The 22,624-nt window shown below is 40.7% G+C and overlaps 1 protein-coding gene across 2 annotated transcripts in view; it reads right to left on the bottom strand.

Moving 5' to 3' along the window:
* Nucleotides 1-5,540: 5,540 nt before the first annotated feature.
* The window catches only part of MAP3K5 (mitogen-activated protein kinase kinase kinase 5), a 215,933-nt gene continuing 198,849 nt past the window's right edge, over nt 5,541-22,624 (bottom strand). For both annotated transcript variants that reach the window (XM_067701965.1, XM_067701964.1), the window contains exons 26-30: nt 13,596-13,839; nt 9,792-9,904; nt 8,659-8,771; nt 7,040-7,116; nt 5,541-6,327 (exon numbers count right to left, since the gene is read on the bottom strand). In XM_067701965.1, the coding sequence (XP_067558066.1) occupies nt 6,267-6,327; nt 7,040-7,116; nt 8,659-8,771; nt 9,792-9,904; nt 13,596-13,839 (608 nt within the window). In that variant the 3' untranslated portion in view covers nt 5,541-6,266. The remainder of the gene's footprint in view (nt 6,328-7,039; nt 7,117-8,658; nt 8,772-9,791; nt 9,905-13,595; nt 13,840-22,624) is intronic.

Here is a 22,624-nt window from a genome sequence, read left to right as displayed (position 1 = left end):
ACCTGGGCCTCGAGCTTCAGGCCCCGGCTGCCCGCACCTCGAGGTCTAGAAGCGGGTCGGCGACGCTTGGTGGCGCTATGAACTGGGACGGTCTGAGGATCAGTCAAAGTGAGGCGAGAGCGTGCGGACGCTCTATTCGTCTCTGAGCTCTGAAGCAGCCAGGTCAATGTTACTTTCTCCAGGACTGGCGTTCATGCTGACAGCCGCCAGAGTATGATGCCACGTGGAAAGCCGAAGTACACGAGCTGGATTCCACACTGCGGTCCGGTCTCCATTCTGCGCTTTAGGACGCCATTGTTGATGACCTGTCTTTTCACCAGGCTTCTATATTTGATGAACCCCAGGGCATACAGCTTAATGAAACTTGTGCCCAGTGATGTGGCTTTTCTTATTCTTGATTTCCGGTTAGCAACTACCCTGTGACTCCTGTCTTGCTCCGGAAGACCAGGAAAAAAAGTTTCTTTTTTTAAAGAAACATTATTAGCTGCAGAGAAACCAAATTCTGCTCTAATAAGCAAATAAACGTTAAGCAACAAAATGCTGAGAAAAAAAAAGTAGCCTGTATAAATGGAAACATAAAGGAACAAAACTGAGGAGCGCTCAGTTCTGCCTCGTTACACAGAGATGTACTCCCACAGACTCGGTCGGCTGAACACAAACGGCAAGCTCCCAACAGTTTTCAACCCTTTCAAGGACTTCAGCAGAATCGAGTGGACACCCAAGCGTGCCTGAGAACAGTGTTGGATTTCTCGCTAGGGTGACAATTCTTACCATCCTTGCACGCACATCCTGCCACTCTGAGCCCAGCAGTGGACTGGTTTCGTTTGGTTTACTGGGTCACTGGCTGACTAGGTAGAGGTTTTGCTTAAGGGACACTTGTGCTGTGGTTTGTAGTCATGGATTTTCCCTTAGTGCCATTTCTACAGTGGACCAGGCAAACTGCTCATTTAGCAATATGATCTTCCTAAATCACTTTCAAATAACTCTTATCACACTTCTAATCGATAAAAATAAAACACCAGGTGGGTGGAAGTAGTTTTAGACCTCAGCTTGGGCCCAAGCAAAGATATATTTTACGACATTGTCACCAGAGTTTAAGACACTTTCCTGTGAACATCAGAAAGACCCCCCTAAGCTGAATTTTGAGAGTTGAATTCTCTGGAAGAACCTTGGGAAAAGGAGGTGATTTGTTTTCAAAAGGAGGTGTTTGTTTTCTGCTATACCATTTACTGAAGTAAACCAATGAGTTCTTTCTTTGACTCCCCACCCCCCCAAATATCGAAGACTAATTGGTGTTTTTATTTGTATGCGTGTTTGGTTTTGTGTGTGCTTATCCCTTCTCTCATTCTTTTGATAACTTATGTTTCAGTTTGTCACAAGTTACACAAAAATAAATGCAATAAGAAACGCACCAAAATTCTTCACTTGGGCCCTGTACAGACTTTGCATTCCAAACCTCACGCGGTGTCTGTAACAGGGTGGACTGTTGCGTGAATGCAGGAATGGATGACGTCTGTTAAATGTCACACACCACCACGTTGTGCTTTCTGTTGTCCTTTACTTAGAACATGGAAGCCATCTGTCCTGAGCTCTCACATCCATCTCGGAATCTCACGGAATCATCATGATCCCCTTTCCTGGGGAAGAGCTGAACTTCCTGATGCCACCTCCTCCGCTCCTGCCTCCTTTGAAACCTCATCCCTCCCTCCTGCCTACTCCTCAAGTGCCTCCATTCCAGGCGCTCTGCCCCCAACAAATACATTTAGGAGTCTTTGATTCAGAACATTTCTTCCTTTGACTTCCACACTCCCAATCTCTTGTCATACATTTTGTTCACCAAAGGGTATACATGTGTGGACTCCAGTACCATCATCAGCTTATCATCTTTGTTTAACCAGCTGTGGTCTTTCTTACCTGTCTATAAAAACTTTCTAGGTCACAAAATCAAATAAACTGTTATTCTTTTTTAATCCGTCATTCCCTTAGACTTTCTGCAGCACTCGACCCTGATCGTCTTCCTCGTGACTTACGCCACTGGCCTGCTTTTTTTTGCATTCCTCTGTGACCAGTTCTTTTGTCCTTTTGGGGACTTAAACTCCTCCTCCTTCTCGACTTGTCCCCAAACTTCCCTCCTCCCCAAATCTTAGGCCATAACCTTTCTGCTCTACTCTGTTTCTCACAGTCCTCATTTACTATTATCTCCATCCAAGTGACTCCTAAATCCAGAATCAATACTCTTGACCTCAGTCCTGACTTCCACCAATACATTCTCAATGGTCTCCACACATGCTAGCACGATGCCCTGCCATTCATTCAACATGTCCCAGACCAGCACCGCCCCAAACTTGCCTATTTTTGAATCCTTCTCTCACTCACATAGGCTTAACATCTATCCTTTCGCTTTCATTGTCATCACTGCCCAAATCCGTGTTTCCAAATCTTGTCAATTCATTGTTCTGATTCCACCTTCTCAATTCCTATTGCTCTAACTCCTACTAGACCCTCATTCACATCTGAAACAGTCTCTGAACTGCTCTGTTCAATTTCCGTTCCCCCAATTTACCCAACACAACTTCACCAGGTTAATCTTCTAATACACAGCTACTTTACACACACCCACTCCCTTGCTCAAAAAAACCTGAGTCCCCGTTTCTACGTAATTAAATACTAACTTCACTTCCCTCCCTGACCACCCCCCCAATCATATCCTGAGCTCTCTCCTATCCCATTTTCCACTTCTCATCTCTATAATTTATATTTCCAGCCAAGTAAGAATTTGAATGAGTTAAAATCTTTGTGTGCTTTAATGCAATATAAAAGTTGTTCACTTTCTCTAGAACACCTTGAAAATCTCTTTCTGCCTTTGTTCTTGGAGCTCTTTGCCCAGAGCGACTTCTCCAGTCCTAATTTAATAATTCCTTCCTTCCAAGGCCTCCTCAGTGAAGCCTGTTCCACCTGCCCAGGCTCCCAGCAAGCCTGTCCTCTGAACCTCTTCAGGGCCTTCTGAGCTTGCCACTTGTCCAGCCTTTAATACAGACTAGATGTGATTTGTTACTGCAAACCTGTCTCTTCAACCTGATACGAATTACGTGGTGGCAGGGACTTTGTCTTCTCTTTCTCTATAGGTGTCCGTAAAGTCTGGAGCCATCAGTTATTTGATTTGTTGACAGACTGCAGATGTCCTTGATGACACACGTGCCTTACCTGGATTCTGAATTTGATGGGCTTCACATATCTCTCTCCTGCTGCTACAGCTGGGTTCGCAGTGATTCCGCACTGTCACACTGTTTCATGTGACGGCTTGGGAATGAATGAAACAAAATATGCAATGACAGAATTGGGAGAGAGAGGTCAAAATGTGGTTAAAAAGAAACATTGGATCTACTTTTCCCAGCAAATTCCAGTTTTGTTTCTCTAATGAGACTGCCGCCAGCACCCATGCATAACTGTTTTGTTACAAACCATCTTTCTGGGTTCAGCTCTGGACCTTCACTTCTCTGTAAAGCCTTTCTTGACCCCCTCTGGCAGTTAGATGTAACTATAGCACTTACTACATGTACTGTTCTTTTATTGTCTTGATTCCACGTCTGACAGTGAGCTTCAGGGCCAAGAACTGTGTCTTCTTCAGGCACAGGATGCAGTACCCAGTACGTATTTACTAAGTACTTTGGAATGAATAACGAGGTAACACTAGCAGGCGGCATCGCAGTGTTCACTGTCTGCTAAGCATTGCACTATGCACCTCACCTGCATTATTTTATTTAAATCTTACCACAATCCCATGTTATTTCCCCCGTTTCAAATGAGGAAACTGAGACTTGGAGAGGTTAACTAGTTTGCCCAAGGTCACCAGTAAGTGGTCGTTTTGCTCCAGGCCTGCGTACTTAGACTCTTGCTGCACTAAATGAACAATGACTAGTAACCATCTGACGGCCACCTCAATGGAAAGGGGCTGTCCCTGTATCTCTCCAGGTGGCACTTGGAATTAGGAGGTGTTTTAAGGATAGTTTTAAGTTATCTGTAGAGCTTTGTAAAAAGACCTCTGGGCCCTACCCCAAGCCAATAACAACGGTTTCTCTGAGGTGGCAGCATCGATGTAGTTTTTAAAGCATCCAGGTCACGATAGTGTGAAGCTGGGTTGAGACTCACTGGCCTAGGTGGATGCCAAAGGCCTTTTAATGCAAACCTTTCATGAAGATTGGGCCATAATGGAATCGCCTTCTTTTGTGACTAAGACCCAGCATTCTGGAAAAAAAAAACAAAAACAAGAATTAAAAAAACCTAGTGATGGTCATCTGGGAATGTATTATGAACCATGTAGGGAGAGTGGAATGTTTGCCCATAGATATAGGGTAAGAGGAAGATCCCAAGGGGAGATTATATCATTAAAGAGTTGGCTGAAGATGGGTAGCATGATCCTATATACGGTCTAAAAAAAGCACTTTACCATTACAGGTGGGGATATGAACTGTGGCTTAATAAAGAAGTTACCCTGTGTTTCAATATGAGTGAAATGATATATCATTTAATTTATACCTCACCTCTTTGAGATTTCCCCACAGGACACAGGAGGCAACTATCTGTCCTTAGGATTGGGATGTAAGAAAAAGATGCACCTATGTTGTTGCAAGTATCAAATGAGGACATATCGGTGAGGACTTTTCGCATACTCTAATGCAATATACAAAAATTATACTGTATGCTGATGGGACTTCCCTGGTGGCACAGCAGATAAGACTCTGTGCTCCCAATGCGGGGGGCCTGGGTTCGATCCCTGATCAGGGAACTAGATCCCACACGCATCCCACAACTTAGAGTTCGCATGCCACAACTAAGGAGACTGTGAGCTGCAACTAAGGAGCTGGCAAGCCACAACTAAAGGAGCCCTGGAGCCGCAACTAAGGAGCCCACCTGCCACAACTCCAACCTAATGCAACCAAATAAATAAATGAATATTAAAAAAATATATATATATATATAGTATGTTGATTTTTACATACATTTTTACATAGATGCCTCCGGTTTTATCAAAGACTGTTCTGTATGGATCAAATCATGATACAGCTCTGATATTTCTATCTTGCATAATAAACAGGTTCCTCTGTATTTAAGAAATTTGTTTATGTCATTCATCCACCTAGGAGCTTCAGACTTCATCCTATTCACATGGGCAGGTTTATAAAATATAATATGTATCCAGCTTAAAATAAAAATATTTCCCTCAAATATGAGAACTAAAATTAAGGGAATAGAAAATGCAGTGTTCTCCACTGGGATGCTATTTGCAGCCCCTTTGAGGGACACAATAGTCATCCATGGTAACTTGGGGCCTCGAGAAAAAGACACTGACTTTCTTTTATTCTGTTTTTCCACGTTCTCTTTTACCACTCTGTAGCCCTGAGGAATAACTTGGACGTCAGTTGTTCTTTGACTACTTGAAGGGAAGACAGATTCTATTTAACATTAGAGATGAAGAAATGGTTAGAATTTTGACACAGTAATTATCTAGATTGCCAAAACAAAATACGAATTCTTTAGAATTTATCAAAACAGTATGTCGAGAGTCTTTTTACTTTTTAGAGTAAATATGACACAAGGGGTAGCTTTAGAACAAGCTAACGTTACTAGGATTCAGGCAGGTGCAACTGGTACAGTTCAGTAGTACATAAATGACTCAAACAAATGTACTCTAGACCGGAAACTTAAGTTACAAAATATAGTCAATATTACAATTAATACAGGTAAGTAAAAACCATTGCTCTCAGATTCTGCACACTTAAAAAAAAAACCATAAACTTTATACAATAATCAAAATCACGCATTTCTACTCAAATTATTAGGGCATATTACAAACACACATAAGCCTAAAAGGTTATGGTCACATTTTGGTTTTGTTCCAGTGATGCACAATCACATGAAATGTTCTATCTGTTTCGTGTGAAATAAACATTTGGCTGAAGTGCTATAGCCGCTGAATTAACAATATTTCCATAAAAATGTTCAGACTAAAATAATCCCAAACATCGCAGTGTTTAGGATTATTTTGAGAGTCCTTACAAAGAGTCCTTATGAATCATAGAAATAGAAGCAGTTAGGAAATTTCAGTGTATTTTGTCTGTTCTGTTTTTTCTAACACGAGTAAACAAATACTGGATTTAAAGTGCAGCTTCTTTCTCCTCTCCCTTCGATTCTCCCTCGCCTAGAAGATCAGGTCTGTATTCGTTTTTAGAATCTCCAAGGAAAGTTGGAAACAAATTGAGCGACAGTCAAGTCTGTTTGTCTCGAAAGTCAGTGATGGCTTTCCACAGTGTACACAGCATCCCTCCCCTGTTTAAAGACAAGAACATGGTGAAGAGATCACTTCATTTGAAACAATGCCCTTGAAATATGAAAGTGACTTCTTAGTTTTCAGTGGCTCTGATCAGAACATGAAGATCCCAAAGTCTTATCACTCATTATGTATTCTTTTTGTATATATTTTCTCCTCATCCCTCCATGCCTTTCCTTTCCACTCCCACAGACTACCAGGGCCCAAAGTGTCATTTTAGACTTTCTGCACTTTTGAAATGTGTCTTTCTAGAGGTGGGTCAGAGTAATCATTATGTATGTGCTTGGCCTGATGGAAAAAACAAATTATTATAAGAAACTATCAGATTATAGCAGGTATTTGGATGGCAAATCAGTACCTCATCCTGCTATTTCTATTAAGCATGATGCAATCACGAACCAAATTGGAGCATTTGTTTAAGGCAGCTTTAGAATATCTGTATGCTCTTCATCTGATGTGTTATCAAGAAAAGTCTTCCAGCTCACTCTGCATTTACTGATATAGACACATTGCTTATTAGAGCTCCCAATAATAGCCTGCTACAACTAACTCAGGTTTCTCAGAGCAGCTGAGAACTGGAGAGCTTCACCCAGGACTGTAGAGCTAGTTAGAGCTAGGTAGCGACCCAGGACGGAAGGGACCCAGGCTTCTTGATCTCAGCCCAGTGCTCTTTCCATCACGATGAAGACTGAACAGAAAGAAAAGTGGTACCTTAGTCTCAGGCATTTTAAATCGTCACGTGTAACGTAGTAGAGAACATCTGCTAGTGAATAATCCTCGGCCAAAAACTGTGGAGAAAGTAAAATATGCACAAAAGTAAGATGTTTTATGTACTTTCAATAAGTAGCAAACCAGCCATAATGTAAACATTGGCAAGAACGAAAAAAAAATCTAAAAGGAAATCCACGAAAGACATGATCTTTTGGAATTATTAGAAAAAAGGTCCCCCTATTACAAAATAATTACAAAGAAATACATCCATATGCCTTCCAGGAGCAAAAAGATTACAAGCAACACAGAATTTCTGATTGGTCTTCTGATGAATAGATAAGACTTGCTTGTAATTACACCTGCTGCTTATAAGATAATGTTTTTATTCAGGGTTTACTGCTTTGTAGCTTTATTTTTCTCCAGTGGATAAAAAGTGTTGCTTCCACTTAATTTCTTATAAAAGATACTTTCCAATACTTACTACAAAATCAGAGTCCTGAATTTAAGTGAAGCTTTTAATTCTAAATCTTTTAAGAAGGGCAGTGATTTAGTGGATCATCAATTACTACTCCTTAATTTTGACTTGAACCTAAGTTAGAGGGAAAAATATTTTGATGAACTTGATTGGATACATTATTTCCCATAGGTAAGAGAGTCCTTTAAATTTATTTAATTTGTTATGCAGATTTCTAAGGAGACCCTACATTTTTATTTAGTGGTCCAATAAATTATCAAGTCAAGAGAAATACATCTTTATTCTTAGTTGTTTAAAAAATTTAAATATAAAACTGAAATCAATGTAATATTGTACTGAGGCTCTTTCTATAAAATAATAAAAATATAACCTCTTACTATGTATATATGTGTATACATATTATGTAATCTTAAAACATAAAGAAATGCTATTCATGCTGACTACAAAAGCTCCCCACAGGGAGCAGAGATGAATTAGGTTCTTATAGACATAATATAGTTTATATAGAAAGTGTCTGTTTCTGCCATAAGTTCACTAACTAGTCTAGTTTATTAAGTAGCAGTAAACAGCTGCTGCCAGTGGAGTCTAAGAATGTCACAAGAGAATTAAAAAGTTAACACACAAGAGAAAGAATCAGAAACAGAAGAACTTTTTTCTTTCAGTTCTGTCTTGATTTTTCCTACTCTTTTTTTTTTGTCCTACTCTTTATTTTCAACTCAAAAACATAAAAATCCTTAGGAGTTCTGGACCACAGAGCTTTCACCTGCCCTGCACATTCTGCACCTCTACCCCCAAATAGTTTTCCCTTCTCATCTGCCCCCCACCCCAGAACACCCACACAGATAGTGTATTCCTACATATTCCTTTAGACTTCAGCTCACTGGTCATCTCCAAAAACCTTCCCCAGCTTCTCCCTCCCTCTGTCTCGTAACACTTGATAACCTTTCCTTCACAGAATTGACCAGGACATAATTACACTTGTACCTATGGGATTATTTGATGATCATCTGCCTACCCTGGTCTGTGAGGGCAGGGTTGGGTCTGCATTTCTCACCAGTGTACCCCCTGTGCCTAGCACATAGTAGGCACTCAACATTATGAAACAAAGTGAAAGAATGCTTGTCCCACAGAATGTTTTCTTTACCCGACTTATAGTGTCTTCATCGGCTCCATTTTCTCTCAGCCATTCAGTAAGTTCGGAATCTTCAGTATTTGCGCCAGGAGAATTCAGGTGACACGCAGGCAACCCAGGAATATCTAGAACAGCATTGGGAGGAGGGAAGGACGTTCTTAGCTTCAGCTAACAGAGGTCATCTGAGACCCTCCTGGTCAACATTTATTGATACTTTAAAAGATTTTTGTCTATCAGAGTATAATTAATAGAAACCATTGAGATTGGTAGTCTACATGATCATATAAATAAAACTCTTTAACACTGCTTACTATACCAGTAAATGGAGAGTCAGTGACAATAATTAATGATACTCCCACCTTATAGTTTCATATCAATTTTATAGCTTCGTAGAATAAAATGGTACACCAAAATTGTACTGTGTGTTTTTCATGCAACAAAGATGAGCATGATTAGCAGAGCGCCATATAATTATAATAATCTTTTTCCACTATTTGCAATAATATGGAAGGACCATATATCTGAAGAAAAAAAATATGAACTTTATTTTCCTCTAAACAGGCTAAATAAGATTGTCTAAAGATTATCTTTCATACCCAATTTCTCACAGAACAGATTTCGTCAAAGTTCCATCTGACTTTTTTAAAAAATTGAGATAAAATTGACATATAACATTGTATTAGTTTAAGGTGTATCCAACTTATGACTTTTTATTACTGTATCTTGATTCTGTTTAAGCCTTGTCAAGTTATAAGGGGGGTGGGAACACTAGAAAACACAGAATACAAATGCAAAATGACAAAAAATATTATTTTATTCTAGTAATTTCATTGTGAAATCTTAAAAAGAAATAAGGACCAAAAAATGGAGAGCCCTACTTACTTCAATAATACATAATCTCAGGAAACAGTGATTATGAATCATCTTATTTTTACTGCACTTATAAGAAATGATAGCTTGCTACAATTAAGAACTGGATTTTTTTTAAGGCAACTTCTGCTTGTAGTTGTGGTACAAGTGACAGATGCTGATTAAGCCATGACATAAAGCTACCTGTTGGCTTCCTAGCTTTTTTTTTTTTGGCTTCCTAGCTTTTTGTGGCAGCCTGAGTGAACAGTATTACTTTAAAATTTTCAGCTATTCACCTATTGGTTGGGACTTAAGCTTCAGGTGCTTAATTTCTTGGTCTTTTTCTTCAATAGCTTGATGAAGAAGTGCTTGTAATTCTTTCTCTTTCTGAACCAATTCTTCCAGTAATCTGCGGAAGGAAATTATATTGGTTGACAGGATAATAAAGCTAGAGCAGTCATAGAGTGATCTCCTAGGCAAGGGCTTCTCAAGCTGTCATGAACACAGGCACCCCTGGGATTGTATTAAAATGCAGATTCTGATCCAGTAGCCTGGGGCTGGGGAGCATTAGGGGGAGGGACCTCTGAGCTTCTGCATTTCTAATGAGCTCCCAGCTGATACTCATGTTGCTGGTCCACAGACCCCCAGGTTGAGCAGCGAAGCTCTAGAAGGCGTGTTTCCAGACAAGAATTTAAAACTTCCACCCCCAGTTGTCTGCCAAAATCTTCAGAGCTGTTGTTCTGTTTCTTTTTATGACCGTAAATGGCAAAAAAGTTTATATATGATATTAACAGACCTATATTTTACATGTATGGCCCCTCATCAAAAACAGTGTGTCAATATGGGTAATACAACAGGCAATGCAAAGCAGAAAGGTAGTCACTTTTTTTAAACTATGAAAATCTGAGAAGTAACTATAGGTGAGGTCACCTATAGTACCTGGCATATAATAAATCCTCAATCAATGTTAATGGTGGTTGCTTGCGTTGTTGTGGTTGTTACTGTTATTTCTCTCCTTCTAAGGGGAGCAGTGAAGTGGGTGAAAGGATAGCTGTGTTCCTGGTACATTCAGTTTCCAGTTGGCATCTGATGCATTCTCCAAAGAAACAAGGAGAAATATTATTACACATAGTTCTTACGCATGAAAGGTTCACTATACAACTGAGAGCCAAGTGGTAACCCACTCACCATTCTCAACACAGTTTTCTGGGAAAACATTCCAGGTTGTGAAGAGAGATGTTCTGATTTTTTAGAAAACCATCTTCAAGTAACTTGGATTCAGAATTATAACAATTTAAGATATATAATTATTTATAAGATCATCAAGGTACATTATTGCATGCCCTATAGCTCTTAGCAAGCTGTATTTATTTTACTTTCTGAGTAGTGACAGATTTAACTCAGGGCCAGATTCCATTCCAAAAGTTTGTTTCTGCTTCAGCTGACATGGTCTGAAGACAGCCCAGCCCGACAGAAGGCAGCCCTGGGCCTTGTATCCTGGTTCAGCCACCCACTTCCTGTGTTAACCTTGACAAATGACTTAATGCCTCTGGGCTTCAGTTTTCTCATTTGTCAAAAGGAAAAGTAGAACTTCCTGAAAGGATTGCTGTGAGCACTAAATGAGACAGTATAGGTAAAGTGCCAAGCACAGTGCCTGGCCTTTAAGAAGGGCTGTTTTGTTCCCTGCTGCCGCCTCAGGCCCCGGAAAAGAGGCCATCCAAGGCTTAATAGGGTTTTTTTCCCTGACCCCCCAGGCTCCACCCCTTTTCCACACAACAGAGACACGTGAGGCCATTAGGTGCGAGAAAGGGTCACAGTAGAGTAGGTAGCAGAGGTGAGACAAAAGGAAAACACAATGAGAGGCAGACAGAAAGTGGTTCCAGGAAGACAGCGTGTTTAAAGACAATTGCACAACTGCAGAGTAAACAGTGTACAATTAGGTAGATTAAGCAGTAGGAACTGAAAGCAAGAGGGAAGCAGAGGATTAAGGGAGACTTTTATCTACTCTAATACGAATGATATTCAAAGAAATGGATAGCAAGCTCATTACGAATTTTTTTAAGTTGGCAACTTTTTGGTCTGGTATATATTTTTGTCTTTCTTGCTAATTTACGTGTATGGAATAGTGACAGCATATTCTTATGTTTTTCTCAAAGAACACAAGTGAAATTTTCTAGAATTTAACCCATGTTTACCTAGACTATATATTTCCTTTTTATCTTAAAAGCCAGAACGTAACATTGGAAGCAAAGCACTGACAGGCCACCTCATTTGTCCCACATCCAGCTCTCAAAATTACTTATTTTAAAGGCATATCCATCCAGTCCATCAGTTTTATTTTTACTTTGTCTTCAGTTAGTAGGGAAATCCTTTGAAACCAAGGCAAATGACTGCCTCTCTGTTCCAGAGACGTTTGCCAAGGATCAGCCATGAGATCAATTTTTTAACTCAGATGGGTGTGGGTGGGGAGCTGGGTTGACGGGTAATTCCAGAATTGCAGGAAAGGGAAATGAGTTCGATTTTAACTACCTCTGCAGTACTGTCCCGACTCCTTGTGTGAAGCAAATTATTGTCAGAACGTTTTCTGTAAGCATATACTTCAAGTAAAGCATACATTCTAAAGCTATTTTGTTATTTTCTGCCATTTAGTATTATCGATGATCCAATCATCAAGAGCTGGATAAACTTGATGTATCTTTATCAGTGATTATCCTAAATATAAGCTTAAGATTTCTAGCCCGAGGGTTTACAAGCTTTCCTAAAATCACACTAACATTTCCTCAATTTATTTTGCAATATACGTACATCTATATATGTATAGCAAGGAATATTCCACTGAAAGCTACAAGGACCAATATAGACATGACCAGCCCTTGATCAGCACTTGGACAGAAGCAGCTGCCCTTTCTTTAAATCCTAAGTGAAGTGAATGTTGTACCTGGTCTCACTTTTCTGGGGGTGATGGAGCTGTGGGAGATCCTACTAGAAAAAGAAAAAAGGAGGCCAACAACCATATAGATTTCACAGATACATGTGTAAATACACAGAGAAAAAACAAATGAGTGGGCCCTTGTAAGAACTGTTAACAACATACTAATGTAGTAAAGAAATGTGGTCAGTCTTGCGGGCAGACGTGGGAAGCAGGCCCTCAGCTAGCTTAAGACCCTCAGAAAAGAGATGTGAAGACCTGAAGAAAGCAGCCGGAGAAAGGCAGCCCTCAGGGACTACAGATGGATCGAGCATGGTGGACAGATGGCGGGGATGGGGTGTAAGTCAGGGTAACGCAAATGGACTGAGGAGAGAAGGAAAAGACTGCACTCAGGAGAGACACGTTCTAGTGACATAAGCCAGGATACGTAGACGGAAGGTTCAGGGGCCAGAGGAGCAAATGCACCAGCTCACTGGTAAATAAAGTAGCTCTACTGTCTGGACGGCATGGGCAGGGCAGGGTTGGGTGGCTGGACCCAAACAGTTATGAGTGCACTTTCCTCCTCCGAGGATCAGAGAAGGGTATGAAAAAGCAACTCCAGGACTGAGCGACAGACAGTAAACTGAAGAGAAGAGACTGAAGTCGACGGCTACTATAATGGATGGAGCATCCTAATGGGACTATTACTTGAGAAGAGCAGGAAGATTTCGATGAAGTCTTAGAAAAGGCTCCCGTTCTTTTCCACTAAGCAACAGAGATGCGAAGTAAAGAGCTGGGTTTCAGAGAACAAGACTGGGATAAGGAAGTCAGAAAGCCACTTTCCCTTTATTCAGAAAGATTTGTGTATGTAAATCATAGAAGATATGTATAGATTCACTTAATCGTGCAACTAAAATTCATGTTTCTAAATACAGGATGAGGTTTGTACTACTCATACAAGCTTGGTATTCAAGCTTATCAAAAACCTGAACTTATGACTAAAAATAAAATGGTTTTATCTCCCCAGTGAACAACTTAGATTTTCAACTAAGGTTGCTAAATATTTGAACCACATTTATTGATTCACTCCAAAAAAAATAGTTTTCCCTGTCAAAACCCAAAGTCATAAAGTCAGTTGCCCACATGTCAACTGTAAGAAAAAAGAACCCACCCATGTCAGAATAGGACTTACCTATTTGTTTCTATTTTCATCCTTCCAAGCTGTACATTCAGCGATCGGTGAGCACTCTGGGAGTCGTGGGATACAGTAGAACTGAGTGTGCTCACCCCTGAGGTGGCCACAGCATCTTCAAGGACCACATGAGGTCTTCGGACAGTTTGATTTGAAGGCTGTTCTTCATGGTCATCTTCTGCATCCAAGTCTTCTTGATCGGCGGTATCACTCTCAGATGCAAGGCTAAAATGTGGCCTCAGTTCTGTTAAGCATATGATCAACAACACTGTTAATGAAATAAGAATGATTGCCTTAATTTCTTAAGACATGAATGTCATCTCCCCTGCTATCAGTAAGAGATGTATTCCCAACTGCTTTTCCAAAAGTGATGATGGATTTCTGCACATTACTTCAGATTTGTTTTTCCAATGAATTTGCAAAATTCACAAGATGTATAAACTCAGAATGATCTAACTCAAACAGAAGAGAAACTTCCACACTGCGCATAAGCTACGTGGGAAATAGGTTAAAATCAGAAAGCAATTATATAAAAACCTGTTAAGAATATAAAAATTTGTTTACACAATTAAAATTCATATTTTCAATTATATAATATCTGGCAACTATTAACTCACTTAGAAATGAGGAAATTGAGATATAGAGAGATTGTATAAACAAAAGTAAGAACACAGAATGCTTTTTGCTTGTAACATTCAAAATGTAAGGGGGGGGTGTGTACTGAAAATGCCACACATGCTTATATTCATTCTAGAAGACTATCTACTTTTGACTATTGGGTTAATTTTTGGTGTGTGTCCTACCCTAACCTGTTGACTAACCATTGAAATCTAAAGTGTAAAAGTTACAAGTCTCCAGCTTAAAAACACTGTATGACACGAGTTCATCTGCATGTCACTTCAGAACTGGGGTGATACCTTCCCATGGGAAAAACTATTAAATTGTGATTAGGGTCTCAAAATGGCCCCCCAAAAGGAATTACATTCGTAATTTAAGTGAAATCAGGGTAGCAGAAATACTGGGTCTTGGTTCCATATGCTATGACACATGGAACTTTTTTTTTTTTGAATGAAAGATTCTTTAAATTCTATAGTCTTTTACAACTTTCAAAAGTTTCACACACATGATTTTATATAATCCCATAATAACCCTTATTTTCCCTCTCCCCTCGCATTGCCCCTCCCCCCTTCCCTCTCCCCACTGGTAAACACTTGTTTGTTCTCTGTATCAGTGAGTCTGCTTCTTTTTTGTTTTATTCACTAGTTTGTTGTCTTTTTTAGATTCCACATATAAGTGATAATAATATTTGTGGAAAGTTTGTATTTGTCTTTCTCTGTCTGACTTATTTCACTTAGCATAATGCCCTCCAAGTCCATCCATGTTGCTGCAAAGGGCAAATTTTCATTCTTTTGTATGGCTGAGTAGTATTATACACACACACACACACACACACACACACACACACACACACACACCTTCTTTAGCCATTCATCTGTTGGCACCTTGGCAGTTGTAAATAACGCTGCTATGAACATTGGGATACGTGTATCTTTTCAAATTACTGCTTTTGTTTCTTTTGGATATATCCCCAGGAGTGGAATTACTGGGTCATATGGTAGGTCTGTTTTTAGTTTTTTGAGAAACCTCCATACTGTTCTCCACAGTGGCTGCACCCATTTACATTCCCACCAACAGTGTAGGAGGGTTCCCTTTTCTCCACCTCCTCGCCAACATTTGTTATTTGTGTTCTTTTTTAAATTTTTTAAAATTTATTTATTTTTGGCTGTGTTGGGTCTTCGTTTCTGTGCGTGGGCTTTCTCTAGTTGCGGCGAGCGGGGGCCGCTCTTCATCGCGGTGCACGGACCTCTCACTGTCATGGCCTCTCTTGTTGCAGAGCACAAGCTCCAGACGCGCAGGCTCAGTAGTTGTGGCTCACGGGCCTAGTTGCTCCGCGGCATGTGGGATCTTCCCAGACCAGGGCTCGAAACCATGTCCCCTGCATCGGCAGGCAGATTCTCAACCACTGCGCCACCAGGGAAGCCCTTTTTTTTTTTTTAATGTTTTTTTTTTTATATTTGTGTTCTTTTTAATGACAGCCATTCTGACAGGTCTGAGGTGATGTCTCATTGTGGGGCACCTGGAACTTTCATTAGATCACAGAACCCACCGAGAATCTGATGAAAGCCAATGGAGATTCTCCCCAGAAGAGAAGCACATTCATACAGCATTTTCCCTGGATTTCCTGAGGGCTCACTGACTCCCTGCAGCCTGTTCCGAGCGTCTGTGAACCACAGGTTAAGAGCCCCTGTGCTGGGGGAGGGCTCTTAAGTGGGAGGGATGCAAGACCCCTCCCACCACTCCAATATAGCCCTATGGCAACCAAAGGGCCTACCCATCGCCAAATCCTCCAGGTAACTTTTCTTTCTTGGCCTTACTGACCTGTGTATGGTATTCTCCTTTAAATCTTTGCTGCTGCTTCTCTTCGTCAGAGCCTTTTTGTCTACTACCTGCCCCTTAAAAGCTGGAACCTGAATTCCATTCTTCAGTTTTATGTTTCTACTTACTCTCCATGGATGAGCTCATTAAAATCTATGAGAGTAAGTACATGTGGTGTGTGGATGACAATCTAGCCTGATTCTGTTACATCCAATACCTCTAAATATTCCTGTGCAGGAAGCACTTCAAATTCAACGATCTAAACAAGAACTCATCTTTTGCTCATAACAAAACCAGAGTGCCCTTTTTAGGGCCAGGTTTATGTAGCCCTGACTTGCTTTACCAATCTGTGTTTATTTTCAATTTTTTTTTTATCATGGTGAAACAATGCATGACATAAAATGTACCATTTTAACCATTTCTAAGGGTACAGTTTAGTAGTGTTAAGTATGTTCACATTATTTTTCAACTAATCTCCAGAACTTCGTCATCTTGCAAAACTGAAACTCGATACTCATTCAACAATTCTGCATTCTCCCCTCCCTCCTGTCCTCGGCAACCACCATTCTACTTTCTGTGTCTATGACTTTGACTGCTATTGACACCTCGTGAAAGTGGAATCACGCAGCATTTGCCTTTTTGTTACTGGCTTATTTCGCTTAGCATACGTCTTTAAGGTTTATCCGTGTTGTAACATGTGTCAGAATCTCCTTCCTTTTCAAGGCTGAATAATATTCCATTGTATGAATATACCACATTTTGTTTATCCATTCATCTATCATTGGACACTTGTGTTGCTTCTACCTCTTGGCTATTGTGAATAATGCTGCTATGGACTTGGGTGTGCAAATATCTCTTTGAGATCCTGCTTTCAATTCTTCTGAATATATACCTAGAAGAGGAATTGCTGGAACATATGGTAGTTCTATTTTTTTTTTTTTTTTTTTTGCAGTACGTGGGCCTCTCACTGTTGTGGCCTCTCCCGTTGTGGAGCACAGGCTCTGGACGCGCAGGCTCAGCGGCCATGGCTCATGGGCTCAGCGGCCATGGCTCATGGGCCCAGCCGCTCCGCGGCATGTGGGATCCTCCCGGACCGGGGCACGAACCCATGTCCCCTGCATCGGCAGGCGGACTCTCAACCACTGCGCCACCAGGGAAGCTCATGGTAGTTCTATTTTTAATTTCTTGAGGAGCCACTATACTGTTTTCCATAGTGGCTGCAGCATTTTACAGCCTCACCAATAGTGCACAAAGGTTCTAATTTCTCCACATCCTCACCCTTTCTCTCTTAAGGTTAACCAAGCTCCACCTCTACACTGCTTTTTTTTTTTTTTTTTTTGCATTATCTCCTTTCTCCTTCCAAAATTCTATTTCCTAGATCATCTATAGTAGGTGTGACTCAAAATCAGGTGTTTGAGTTTTGTAAGCCTGGCACCTGGTATAGGGGCTAAGACATATTAGTCTCTCAAAAAATGTTGGCAGAATGGAAGTTATCCTACTAGGATTATTTGCATTTATAAGGGAACAAAACAGTGGAAAAAATCTTACTTTAAAAATAATTTAAGAGAGTTCAGTTCTATAATAAATTAGAGCAAGAGTAGGCCTTTTAAATTTTCTAAATTTTTTCTCATGGTCTCTAAACTGAAATTTTAAAAACAATTTAAAAGTTTTATTGTCCTGCTGAATATAATCTCACTTTGGGGGAAGGAAAATTTCTGATATTTATTATTACATTTAAATGTTCCCTTACATTCCCCTAACTCTGTACACTTTAAATTATCATATATTATCATTTTACTTATGTGCAAGTGACTAAAAATTTTTCTCAGTAATTAGAAAAAGGTAGAAAATTGTAGGGACTTTTCTTGTGGTGCAGTGGTTAAGAATCCGCCTGCCAATGCAAGGGACACGGGTTCAATTCCTGGTCTGGGAAGATCCCACATGCCACAGGCAACTAAGCCTGTGTGCCACAACTACTGAGCCTGGGCTCTAGAGCCTGCAAGCCACAACTACTGAGCCCGTGTGCCACAAGTACTGAAGCCTGCACGCCTAGAGCCCGTGCTCTGCACCAAGAGAAGCCACCGCAATGAGAAGCCCACACACCGCAACGAAGAGTAGTCCCTGCTCGCCACAACAAGAGAAAGCACGCGCACAGCAACGAAGACCCAATGCAGCCAAATAAATAAATTTATTTTTAAAAAAATTGTAAGTGAATGCAATACTTTGTTATTTTGGTCTTTCAATGGTGGCTCCCTGAGGACACATCATCGAATAGACATTGTAAAACATGCAAATGAGACAGAGCATCTGGTCTGTGTCCTCAAAGAGATAAGAACCTAAAGGAGAACTAGGGCAAATATACAGAAGAGTCATAAAAGCATGTACAAAGATAACATGTGTCAGCCAAGTGTCAGGAGAAAGGCAGGGACCCAGGGGACCCTGGAATGAGTGGATGGCATTTAAGCCCATGTGTGGGAAATTAGAGCGGGTGCATGTTTCCAAAACAGCAAGACAGGATCAAACAACGATATTATTCCCACCTCCCTACCCTCCCACTCCACCCCAACTGGTTAATTCCCCAGAGGAAAATAACTAGACCAAGCTTCTTCATTTTTTTTTTTTTTTTGCGTTACGCAAGCCTTTCACTGTTGTGGCCTCTCCCATTGTGGAGCACAGGCTTCGGACGCGCAGGCTCAGCGGCCATGGCTCACGGGCCCAGCCGTTCCGCGCCATGTGGGATCTTCCCGGACCGGGGCAGGAACTCGTGTCCCCTGCATCGGCAGGCGGACTCTCAACCACTGCGCCACCAGGGAAGCCCTAGACCAAGCTTCTTTAACACAAGGTATTTCTGATGCCTATTAGGATCACAATACTTGTCAGAATGACGTATGATCCCTGCATCAAGCACTGCATATAGTTTACAATGCTGGTCATTTTACGTTAATATCTACATGGGGCACATGACTGATTCAGCTTCACAACTGGTAGTAATACCAAGTGCTCTAGCAGTTTAAACAATTAGAGTTTCTATGAGAAGTGTGCCTACACTGTCGATTCTCTCTACCTTAGCACTGCCAACACGATCTCACGCTCAGCATTTCTCCATCTGGTCACCCACAGCCAGACTGTACTTGAGGAGTAACAACAGATACTTAACATTGCCAGTAATCCACAGGCTGATCCTTGATGACAAGTGGGAAAACATCCCGAGAAAAAAAAATTCTTAAGGGGCTTGCACTGTACTCTCTGTTCTGTGAGCTCTTTTTCAGAAGAAAGAAGATTGAACACTTTATTTTTTACTTTTCATTGTGAAATAGTTTTAGGATAACAGAAAAGTTGCAAACACAGTACAGAGAGTTCCTGTATATCCTTTAGCAGCTGCCCTAAACTTAACATCTTACGCAACTTTGGCACTATTAACAAAACCAGGAAGTTAACTTGGATACAATAGTATCAACTAATCTATAGACATTATTTGAATTGCACTGGTTTTCCCAAGAATGTTCTTTTTCTGATCGGGGATCCCACAATGCATTAGTTGTCATGTTTCTTAGTCTCTGCCAATCTGTGACAGTACCCTAGCATTTTTTTCTTTTTAATAAATTTATTTATTTATTTTTGGCTGCATTGGGTCTTCGTTGCTGTGTGCAGGCTTTCTCTAGTTTCGGCGAGTGGGGCTACTCTTCATCGTGGTGCGCGGGCTTCTCAGTGCAGTGGCTTCTCCTGCTGCAGAGCACGGGCTCTAGGTGCACAGGCTTCAGTAGTTGTGGTACGTGGGCTCAGTAGTTGTGGCACGGGGGCTCCAGAGCCCAGGCTCAGTAGTTGTGGCGCATGGGCTTAGTTGCCCCACGGCATGTAGGATCTTCCCGGACCAGGGCTCGAACCCGTGTCCCCTGCATCAGCAGGCGGATTCTTAATCACTGGGCCACCAGGGAAGTCCTAACCCTAGTATTTCTTTATCCCCCATGACCTCCTTAGTTTTGAGGAGTACTGGTCAGTTTTTTTTGTACTGTGTCTCATTTTTATTCACTTATGTCTTGTCATGATGAGGTTGTGGCTCTGCACTTTTGACAAGAATACCACAAAGGTGATGTTGTGCCCTTCTCAGTGCATCATATCAAGAGGTACATAATGCTGATGTGTCTAATTACGAGTGATGCTTACCTTGATCTTTTGATAAAGGGGGTTGTCACTGTTTTCGCTGTGTAATTAGTAGATATCTTGTGGGGAGATTCCCCAAGACCATTCAAATATCCTGTTTCTCAGCACACTTTTATCTACTGATCTTGACAGCCATTGATTGTTCTTGCTTGCAATAATTATTACTGTGATGTTTGCCTAACGGTGATTTTCTATTTCCCTCATTCCTTCTACATTTATTAATTGGAATTCTACTAAAAAAAAAGAGCTGGTGGGCTTCCTGGGTGGCGCAGTGGTTGAGGGTCCGCCTGCCGATGCAGGGGACACGGGTTCGTGCCCCGGTCCGGGAAGATCCCACATGCTGCGGAGCGGCTGGGCCCGTGAGCCATGGCCGCTGAGCCTGCGTGTCCGGAGCCTGTGCTCCACAGCGGGAGAGGCCACAACAGTGAGAGGCCCGCGTACCGCAAAAAAAAAAGAAGAGCTGGCCCTTCTCCTCCATATAGTTATTTATTTAATTACTTATATCAGTATGGACTCATGGATGTTTAATTTATTCTATGGACTATAATCCAATACTATTATTCTTTTATTTTAATTTGTTCTGGCTTAGGCTTTGGGGAACTCCCTCACGCTGTCTCCAGTGTCCTTTGAATAAGCGTCCATCCCTTGGGGGCACTTCATTACTTTCTGCCATCACAGTATGTTCCAAGTTCATCTTGTATTTCCCCTGCCCTAGGCCTGGAAATCAACCATTTCTCCAAGGAGCTCTGATTCCTTTTATTAGAGAATGGTGTTTAGAAACCAAGATCTGGGTTCTGTCAACAAACACATCTAGGAAAATGTATGTATTGATGATGGTATACTTTTGAATTTGTTGATTTCTTTAGCATGTCTTTTAAAATTTGGTAAGTAAATTGTAGTATTTTGTCATCTAAAAGGAATTTTTATCAGGGGACTATAAAGAGAGACATTTTTAGTGTTTCTTTGAATCTTAATTGTATAACAAAATCTTTAGGGACATTTGGAAATTTGATGGAATTGTCAAATGCTTGAAATCAATTCCTCTTCTTCATATATTTCATCATTTATATGTTGGTGTACAGTGTACATTGTCTTCCCCTATCCCGAGAGGAATATAAAAAAATACTTTCTTAATGTAATTCTCTAAAATTTCCACTTTTTATTTTATTTTAAAAATTATTACTATTATTTTGGCTGCACCACACGGCTTGCAGGATCTTAGTTCCCCGACCAGGGATTGAACCCGTGCCCACTGCCGTGGAAGTGTGGAGTCCTAACCACTGGACTGCCAGGCAATTCCTTTTTTTTCTTTGGTCCACTTTTTAAAATGCTTCCAAACAGTCATTTCAGTTGTCATCAGAGACCCCTAGTGGCCTCAAAGAAGCCAATTCACAGTGGAAGGACAAATAACTTTCCTTAGCAAACCCTTTGCATAAAGAACGTGCCTTGCTCTGCACATGGCTGGGTTGAAGCAGTGCCCATCACGGGGACACCCATGCGAGGAGACATGCCTCGCTGCACTGTGCCTGTCACTCTCTCTAAACTTAATAGTGTTTCACCTACAGTGTGATAATCAGTGTGCTTTATAAACTTTATATTTTGGAAGAATTTTAGATTTACAGAAACACTGCAAAGATAATACAGAGAACTCCCGTATACCTTCCACCCAGTTCCCCCAGTACATCTTATGTAACTATGGTACCTCTGTCAAAACTAAGAAATTAACATCAGTACAGTACCAATTGTATTAACTAAACTACTGACTACTTTCAAATTATGCCAGTTTTTCACTGATGTTCTTTTTCCTATTCCAGGATACAATTCATTGCATTTAGGTAATCCATTTTAAAAGGATTTTTTTTAACAAAAATTAGATTAACAATTTATTTATATGCTAGTTAAATTATTTCAAAGTATAATCCCTCACTCCTTCCTCATTTGAGCATTCTTAATTTAGGCTACTAGTGGATATAACTCATGGCCTATACCTATCGCTTTTACTGATACACACCTAATCTCTCTCACCTCTTGTATCTTTTGGGTTTACAACACCTCTTTGGTACATTTCCCACATCCAAGCTTATTCCAGTGATCAACCATCTAAACATAAGTATGTACTGACTTCCTTAGAGCATTACAGTAGGTTTCCATCAGCTTTAGATTCCTCAGGTTCACATCCAACCGCTAGTCATGCATTTCAAAGGCTCTCTAGGATTTTTTTCGAAGTTCTGCAAATATTTTCACACTAATTTGTTATAACCAGGTGAAACTCATTTACTTATTGTTTCAACCAATATTTATCAGGAGTCTATTATTTTCCAGGCACCATGATGGACAGTGTGCTTAGCACAGAATAAAATAAAACAGACCCTCTGATGAGGGAAACAGCTATTAGACAAGAAAATAAAAGCAGTTTCTGATTGGTGCAAGTG

Source organism: Pseudorca crassidens, chromosome 13, assembly GCF_039906515.1.
Source record: "Pseudorca crassidens isolate mPseCra1 chromosome 13, mPseCra1.hap1, whole genome shotgun sequence".
Lineage (NCBI taxonomy): Eukaryota > Metazoa > Chordata > Mammalia > Artiodactyla > Delphinidae > Pseudorca > Pseudorca crassidens.
This window is presented reverse-complemented; position numbering and strand designations above follow the sequence as displayed.